At 41.0% G+C, this 9352-nt stretch overlaps 2 protein-coding genes across 4 annotated transcripts in view; one reads left to right on the forward strand and one right to left on the reverse strand.

Moving 5' to 3' along the window:
- The window catches only part of TTI1 (TELO2 interacting protein 1), a 42356-nt gene extending 41686 nt beyond the window's left edge, over positions 1–670 (reverse strand). The window contains exon 1 of the mRNA XM_039864311.1: positions 549–670. The gene's annotated coding sequence lies outside the window, so the exon portion shown is untranslated. The remainder of the gene's footprint in view (positions 1–548) is intronic.
- Positions 671–714: 44 nt separating this feature from the next.
- The window catches only part of RPRD1B (regulation of nuclear pre-mRNA domain containing 1B), a 52370-nt gene continuing 43732 nt past the window's right edge, over positions 715–9352 (forward strand). The window contains exons 1-2 of one of the 3 annotated variants that reach the window (XM_039864313.1): positions 715–1241; positions 6473–6602. In XM_039864313.1, coding sequence (XP_039720247.1) covers positions 1091–1241; positions 6473–6602 — 281 coding nt within the window. In that variant the 5' untranslated portion in view covers positions 715–1090. The remainder of the gene's footprint in view (positions 1242–6472; positions 6603–9352) is intronic. The other 2 variants (XM_039864312.1, XM_039864314.1) reach the window with 2 other exon arrangements.

Below are 9352 nucleotides of genomic sequence, written 5' to 3' on the forward strand. Positions count from 1 at the left end.
TAGGAAAGGGGTTCAGAGTCTCAAATAGTGTTTCTTAAAGGTCAACGTTCCCACTGACTTCTCTGCCTCCACCCCTCAAAAAAGTTAACATTACTCAAATGAGACAGTCACATGAACTCCCAGAGGGCAGTATGTACTTTTCTGAATAAAGCAACCTATTAAGAGCCAAGAGCAGAAAATTATTTTATGGCAGTGCTGTCACAGACAAAACGTCAGAACTGGACATTAAAGGGTAGTCCTGGACCTAATGAGTGCCCGCCAGGTGAGAAGGGGGGGCGTCACCTTTGGAGAAAGAACAACAAGAGCCAAGGCGTGGAGGCGTGAAAAGTGCACGTGGGAGGCTTGGCAGAACCAAAAAGAAGCTTTTGGGGGAGGGCAACCAGGGAGCAGGGCGTGTATAGAGGAAGAGTGTGGGTCGGGACCTGCCAGGTGAGGGAGAAGGCCCCCTCCCATACCCAGGTCATAAGCTCTCTGCCTGTGTCTCGAGATCCCCCTCTAAGGGCTTCCAGTTGTCGGACTCCCTCCTGCTCCCGCCACTCTTCCCTTACCTCGTCTTCCAGCCTTTCCCTCTCTCTCCCGCCTCCTCCGCCCCGCCGGAAGTGACGCTCTAACTACCGCGCCGTACCGCGCCAGAAAGGTTCTGCGGGAGCCAGAGAAAGGGTTCCGGTGAGACTCACTGCGCAGGCGTGCGGGCGCGGGCGGTCTAAGCGCCTTCCGTAGGTCCCCGAATTGCGTTCCTTTCTGGGTCTGTCGCTTTCGACGTGCCTTGAGCGACGTCTAGAGAGGCCGCCATCACTGCGGGGGCATTTTTCTATACCTCTTACGGCTCCCGGTGTCCAGATACTCCGGCCCTTGCCCTTTGACCCTGCTCTCGCAACGGGGTGAGAGGTCGGTGGCCATCTTGTGGCAGCGGCGCGGGCGGCTGTTACTGCGGAGACCCATCCCCTCCCCCTGCGTTGTCTGCCTGGCGGTCTGTCAGTCACTAAAGAGTCCCCCAGGCCGTCAGGTGAGGCCCCGGCCTCGTGCTGTCGCTCTTCCCGCCGCACTGGGCGGCCCAGGCCGCTCCCTGCCGGGCCTCGCCGCCGCCACCATGTCCTCCTTTTCGGAGTCGGCACTGGAGAAGAAGCTCTCGGAGCTGAGCAACTCTCAGCAGAGCGTGCAGACCCTGTCCCTGTGGCTCATCCACCACCGCAAGCACGCGGGACCTATCGTCTCGGTGTGGCACCGCGAGCTCCGCAAAGGTAAACACCCTCTCCTCACCTTCTGAGGCCCTCCCCGGTTGTCCTCTCCCCCACCCACTGCTGAGGTCCCTCTAGCTTCTTCATTGGGCCGTGCTTTCCAGGCCCGGACGTCTCATTGCGCTTCTGAGGTTGGAGACAGTGTTATCCCCATTTCTCGGAGAAGGAAACTGAGTCCCAGTTAGGTTTAAGGTACTCGTTTGAGGTTCCACCGACTAGGGCTCCAGTGCCCAGACTCCCAGTTCATCCAGTCCGTTTTCCCCTGCGGCTCCTCCTGACACTTGTGACTATTATTATCTCGGCAGCGTTCAGCACCTTGTGGAGGGTACTGCCGTGCCAGGCGCCTTGCTGGGCGTTTGGAGTAAGAGCCAGCAGACTGTGGAGTAAGACTTTCCAGATCGAGTCCTGGCTCAGTCACTTACTAGCTGAGCGGTATTGGGCAAGTTTCTTCAGCTTTATGCCTCTGTTTTCGCATCTGTAAAACGAGGACAAGGGTAGGTGCCACCTACAGAGCCTTTATTCTTTGCCAGTCGCTGTGCCAAGACCTTTCAGTATATCCTCGCATTTAGTGCTCAGAACAGCCCTGTGAAGTGGGTACAGTTACTCCCAGTATGGAGAGGTTAAGGAGCCACACCACCTAAGCTTCTCTTCTCATGCAACTGTCATTGATTCTAGATCCTACTCGGGATCTGACATTCATTGAGCTCAGCCTGTTATGTGCTAGGCACTGGGTTGGGTGCTTGAAAGCAGGTTGGCTCCGGAGGCCAAGTATCTGCAATTTAAGCCTGACTGTGACATTTACCAACCCTAGCCACTTAACCTTTTTACCCCTCAGTTTCCTTAGCTATAAAATGGAGATGATGATAACTGATATTTACTGCGCCTTTATTATGTGCTAGGTGCAGTACTGATATTTTTACATACGTTGTCTTTTTAATTCTCAGAGTCCTGTAAAGTAGAAAATTTGCAGATAAGGAAAATTTGAGGCTCAGACAACTTGTGGTGAGGAGTAAACAGGGTGATCTAAGTGAACATCTAGCACGGTGTCTGGCACAGTAGGCTTTCGGTAAATAATGGTGAGATGGGGTTACTGATTACTCAGTGTGAGCTGTGGTCTTTGCTCTCAAGTCGTTTATGGTCTGGTGGGGAAAGATGTACACCTACACAACTATCAGATACCCCTGTGAGTCCCATAGTAGAAAGCCGAGGACAGTCTGTATATGTGGACAGCTCGCATATGTGGGTCGACCCTTTATAGCATAGGAAACAACTTTACACGTGTTTCTCTACTATCTATGAGGTAGGGATTCCACCTTGTTTTGCAGATGAGGAAACCGAAGTGGCTAAGTGGTATTTTTAAGGCCTGGTGAGACTCTGACTACATTATGCTGACAGACACTAAAATACAGGATTCTTTCAGAAGACTCAGTTCTAGTCCTCTAGCAGAGACATCCCGCCCCCGTACCCCGGATATGTGCTGTACTGAAATAGGGGTGCCCTCAGCCCTCTGGGCATTTCAGATATAGAGTCTGGAACTCCCAGAGCCTCCTTCATGTACCCCACTCTGCCATTCAGATATTTCCAACATCTGAGATGTGAAAAAAATGTGAATCGTCTCTACAGTATCCTATCTGGTAGAATCTCAGAGACAGATCAGAATCTATCTCAAATGACACTTCTTTTGTGAAGCCTTCTTGATTCCCCACCTCACCCTGTTCGAACTAGGGAAAAAAAAAAAAACAATTTAGAGAGTACATTCATTTATGCAGCTCCTTTAACCCTAATCTCATATGCTGGAACCTTAAGTAAGCCAGCATTATTATCCCCCATTTTTTGGATTGGAAGATAAAGATACAGAGAGATTAAGTGCTTTGTTCACCGTCATATAGCTGGGACATGAGCCCAGAGCTGACACCAAAACTCGTGCTTTCAAGTACCCAGTGCCTCAGTGCACCTAATAAGTGAAGGTGATCATACCTTCCAACCAAACCTATAGTGCTTTTATTAGAATTAATTACTGCTTCCCATACCCCATTCCACATCAACTTAGCATTTACATTTGGCTCACTATGTCTGTGGGTTTTGTATCCCTGGATTCAACTAACCATGGATCTGAAGTATTCCAGAGAAAAAGTTACGCTGTTGCTGACGTGTACAGTACAGTTAAGCCTAGGATGGTTGGTTGCATCTTTACTGAACAACACTTAAAGACCTTTTTTCTTCTCATTATTCCCTAAACAATGCAGTATAACAACTATTTGCATAGTATTTACATTGTATCAGGTATAAATCTAGAGATGATTTAAAGTATAGAGGATGATATGCCTACATTATATACAAATACTAACCATCTTATATAAGGGACTTGAGCAAGCAGGGGTTGGGTGGAGTCGGGTGGGGGAATCCTGGAACCAATCTCCCATGGATACAGAGGGACTACTGTATTTCATCCTTACTAGTTAATGTCTTTTTCACTAGATTGTGGTTTGAGGGAGAAACTAGACCTCTTGTTTCTTTGTAACACCTACAGCATTTAGCATGGTGCCTGTTACACAGTTAAAAAGTAGGTCAGGAGTTAAAATGTGGTCTCTGACATCATTTTAATGGTTGCGTAAAGGATCCAAATAGCACTAATACAACTCTCTATGATAGAAATGTTTTACGTCTGCGCTGTCTAGCAAGATAGCCCCTTGCCAGGTGGCTATTAAGCACTTGAAATGTGTGACTAATGAACTAAAGTTTTAAATAAATCCAATAAAAAAATTTAATTCCTGAGCTTTGCTAGCCACAATCCCAGTGTTTACTCATGTGACTAGTGGTTACCACACTGGACAGTGCAGAGCTAGAGGATGCTCTTCCAAGCATCAAGACACAATTCCTAATACCTAGGCTTTCTTCATGAATTGAAAATACCCCCACACTAAAGTAGAAAAGATTTTGTGCCATTGTTCACATTCACCAGCCAGTTAGGTTCTGGCCCTTCCTGAATCTTTGAAAGGGGACATTTCTGTCTGTGGTTAAGTCATTTTCCCTGAGTTGTTCACAGACTGTCTCAGAGTTGCCTTCAAATGTTAATGAGACTTACAAAAATTACTTTTTCTTGGTTGAATACTACTACTACTACTGATGTGTTATTTTCTTTCCATTTTCTAGTAATAATTCTTAATTTATCCCTCTGGGCTCTGTTCTAGGTAGAACTTCTCCCTTTCTTTATAGAGCAGTTTGGTGTAAAATGCTCTTTGATGAATATTTTTTAGTAATGTTTTTGTATCTTGGCCTGAATGCAAATACATAGGCCTTTTCCCCAATGTTACTAGATGTCAAAACCAGCCAAACAAGTGAAAATTTTTTGGTCAGCTAGTTATTTAAATTTTGCTTAATAACTATTTCAACCAGTTTGGAAAAGGCATAGGTAGGGTGTGAAAAGATCTGTTTTGTTATATTGGAAAGACATCTGAACAAGTGAGCTGTCACCTGGGGCTGGAGTGAGCTGTCACCTGGGGCTGGAGTGTGTGTGTTGTATGCGTTATGACCGTTTAAGTGCTCTCGGGCTTTGTCATATCACCTTACACATATGGTGCTTATGTTGACTATTCAGGGTGCTGGATGTGGAGGGATAATGTTTTATCCTAGATAAATCCCAGTTGCTAAATTTGAGTATGATAAAAATTAATTGACATTATAGATACTGGAAACTTTGGCTCTCTGGCTTCTTAGCTATCATATTTGTAATACTGAAAAATATATCATTCTTGAATGTCCACATTGACATTTTATAATATGGATTCTGGGGTTTTTTAAACATAAAGTACATGGAACTTGTATAGCTTAGTCAGATTTGCTTTGTTGAAGTTCTGTTTTACTTTGAATCTGTTAACTTTCATGGCATAGACTTGGTAGCTTTACTTGCTGCAAATTCCCAGAACAAGGTTTGCTTTTAAAAAAAAAAAAAAAAAGCCTTTTGCCATAACCATATCTTTTTAGCAACATAGTGCCAGGTTTTCAATATTCTCATCAGTTGGCCATCAAAATTAGGTTATTACCAGAAGGTTAATACAATTCAGGGTATCCATATTTAAGTTTATGAACACTTTGTCATCAGTTTAAACTATAATATACTTGAAAAAATCTTGTTTTTAACTTTGGTTACTCTTCTGTAGCTACATTTAAAAATGTCAGAATCTTATGCTTCAGAATTTATACACACTGTGTGCATTTCAAAAGAAACAAGTGGTTTCCTAGAGAAACAGCAAGGAGTAGTTATTCAAGTATGTAAAGGGTGACAGGGCTTGCTTGAGTTTTTCAGGTACTTTGGCATTGGAGAAACTTAGTGTTTTGAACTATCTGATTGTGTTTATATTTATTTCTTTTGAAAGAAAACTGGGACCAAAAATTGTAGTGATGTATGTAACTTTATGATCGAGAAGTTATATGCGTAGAAGCCAGGAAATTCGGTAATGTTCCCCCAAGCAACTGTAACTCAGACATATTGCATGAGGTTTTTATGGTTTAATATATGATACCATATAGAGTAATAGGAAATACTACATTTAGTATGTACAAGAGAGAAGAATTATGTTTTTTGTAGGAGCCATAATTTTGCATATCCAGATTTCAAACCTGTGTAAATTTTCAATAATAATGTAGCATTAATATATATTTGTATTTGAGATAAATATCCATTGTTGCATCTAGAGATTCCTCTGGATTGTAGAGTTAATGTCATTGACTGATGATAGTTATTGGGATTTTCAAAGAGAAATTCTCAGTCTAGGAGCATAAATTACAGGATTCTATTTTAAAATTGAAACCTAATTCGGTCTTTCTTTCTGCAGTATTTGATAATTAACAGTGAGTTAGAACTGTTCATCTTTGCAATAGAATAAATGAAAACCTTGGTTTTAACATGTCTTTCAGAGAATATTGACTGCTTATCCTTTAGGAATTTTCTTTAGATTATCTTCATTTTTACTACTAATTAATTACTCCAGTTAAAAATAACACAAAAATGAAGGTGGCTCATTCTTGTTTTGTTTTTTACAAAAATTGTATTCTCCTTTTTACAGATATCAAGAGTTCTTTAAATTGCTTTTCAAACATATCCGCCTTGACCTCAAGTAGATACTGCTTATCTTAATGTTTTTTTTAGGAGTAGCTTAGGGCAGAAGAATTGGGAATTGGGAATTTCCTTGGTGTAAGTTTTAAATTATCTATTTTTTCCCTTTTTTTTCCAGCCAAATCAAATAGAAAGCTTACTTTTCTGTACTTAGCAAATGATGTCATCCAAAACAGTAAAAGGAAAGGACCTGAATTCACTAGAGAATTTGAATCTGTCCTTGTGGATGCTTTTTCTCATGTTGCCAGGTATGTTGTCTCTTTTTATGTTCTGTTTTGTTTTTAAATACATTACCTTTCCTCCTTTTTGTTCTTTTCCAAGGTAGTCTTTGTAAATTGACAACTTATACTTTACAAAGATGTGTTTTACACAGTGGTGCAGAGGCCAAATTATGGTTTTGTTTTGCTAGGCCCTTAAAAACTCTCTCAGGCATGTAAACATTTTGATGTATTGAGAGGATCTAGCACTTGAAGTACATCTTTTCTTACTAGATGTATTTCATTCATTGAATGCATTTCTTTAATATGGTATTTTTCTTATTTTGGCTGAATTGCCCCTCATTAGCTTATGGTCAGAAACAAAGCCATGTAGCACAAGGAAACCTTCCAGTAACAAAATCTTATTAGCAAGAAATTCGTTGCTTATGTCTTCAGTTTCACTTACTTCCATCTGGATGTCTGGATGTCTGGTTTACTAGAAATAGTAGACATTACTGTAACTGCAAAGATAATTACTAGTGTGGAAAGTAGATATTTGCTCTGGCTATATCACATGAAGTCTCTGCCACTATCATGTTTTGTAACAGGACTGGAGTACAGAGCACACATATAGCTAATATCACAGAAAACTTACATTCGATTAAAAGTTTTATAAATCATTCTCATTCATTTAAAAATAGTTTTTCTGCAGACAGAAATTAGTTGCCCAGGAGGAGCAGAGAAAAACTATTTTTTACTAGAATATTACTAAGTAAACATATAAAGATAAACATCTTTGCAAAGGAAATTGAGAAAGGCACAAAGGAGACTGTTGAGTTAAATAATAAAAATTGTTTGGTGGTCTAAAGTGTGAGTAAAAGATCTTAAATGTGAAAATAAGTCTGGCATTCCATGAAAGACTTGAAACATTTGAAGGAATAAAATGAAAAATTAAAAAGAAGGCAATGACATCTAGCTTTCTAGAGATGGGAAACATTATTTTGTTTGTCTACTACATAGCTGGCTCTTTTGGTGGACACAGACACTGAAGAAGCAGGATATCTTAAGAACTTGAATAATACTGACTCCTCACAACAGAGTAAGCTTAGAACAAACTACCAGAGTAGCTATCCAAAATTGGAGATGGACATTTTCTTGTTTTGAGGAGATTTAGTTTAGTTTCTTAGATGTTGGCTGTAGCTCTGTCTCCCAACACTGAGTGACTTCAGATGTGTTAACTTAGCTTTCTGAGCCCAAGTTTCCTAATGGTTTAAAAGAGAATGACACCACCTATCTCCTTAAGGTTGTGAGGCTAACGTGAGGCTAAAGTAAAACAGTATGTTTGAAAGTACATAGTACTGGGAACAATCCATGGTCTTTGCTCCTTCATGGGGATTTACTAAATTATAAACTCTGTGAAGAGAAGGACCATTTTTTTTTGTTGTTCTTTGCGGTATCCCAAGCACAGAGCGAAATGTCTGGCACCAGCTCTGCTGCATTACATAGCTTTAGAGAATACCATTTATGTAGCTTCAGTGTGAATGGTGGTGTCTAGGAGCTGGGCAACATTGTGATCTGCCCTGGCACAGAGAGCAATTCAGTAAATATTTGATGAATAAGTTAATCGATTTAGAATATAGGTAATTGACTAAAATAGTTCCCTGTAGGGTTAGTAAATATAACATTTTTATTTAAAAATTGAACAATAATCGTTAGCTGCCCCCAAACCAGAAAAGGGTAAATAGAAAGGGGTGGGAGAAGAATAATGGGTAATGCCAGGATTGAAATTTTCTTTTCTACTTGGTAACATCTTAAAACCTATCTGGGAGGAAATGTAAAAAGGTCTTGGCAGATTCTATGGCAATGTGGGGAAAATAAACCTGATCTTTTTTATTAAAAAAAAAAATAGCCTTAATTGAATTAATCTACTTTCCTCCCTCCCCTCCTCCCTCCTTTCTCGTCCTTCCAGTTTTTTAACTCCCTTTTGGGTGTTATATTTGGAACCTCCGTGTTTCCAAGACCCTCCCGCCACCGTTGTTAGAACAGAAAGGCCAGCCACTCCACTTCAGTCCTCATGCACTTCACCAATAGTAAGAAGTGCCCTTTGTATAGCTTTTCTGTAGCCAGTTGGTGAACAAAGATAATTTACCTATTAATATTGACCAAAATTGATTAGGAATCTCATGATCATTTTCTACTCTCTCCCTCAGTCCCTCCACTCACCTACCCCTCCAAATACCCAAAAAACAAACCTCTTAAGTCAGGAAGCTGCCAAGCTCATAGAGTACATTAAATTTGAATAGCAGTGTAGTTAACCAGCCTGAACTTTTTTGCCTTCTTGTTTTCTCAGTTCGAAGATAGTTATTCCCCTTATTTTTCATTCAACATGTATTTGAGTGTCTTCTGTGTACCAAGAACTGATCCAGACAATAGGGAACAGCAGTGAATAAGGCAAGCAAGTACAAATAAATGAACAAGATACTTTCAGAGAGCGATTATGTGGATGTAAAATAGAATGGCATTCTGGAGTAGGATTTCGTCTAGCATGGTGAAAGAAGGCTTCTTTCAGGAAGTGACATTTGAGGTAATCATGTGAAGTAGGAACAGCCATTGAGAACTTTAAGTAGAAGTAATCTTGGCATGTTAAGAGGATCAGAATGAAGGCCAGTGTGATTAGAACGCAGTGAGCAAAGGGAAAAGTAACATCCAGATAAGATCAGAAAGGTAGGTAGATGCCAGTCATATTCCTTGTAAGCCTTGGAAGAGAGGATTTTGCTCTGATGAGATGTCAGGAAGGGTTT

This window comes from Pteropus medius, unplaced genomic scaffold (genome assembly GCF_902729225.1).
Source record: "Pteropus medius unplaced genomic scaffold, Ma_sr-lr_union100, whole genome shotgun sequence".
NCBI classification, from domain to species: domain Eukaryota; kingdom Metazoa; phylum Chordata; class Mammalia; order Chiroptera; family Pteropodidae; genus Pteropus; species Pteropus medius.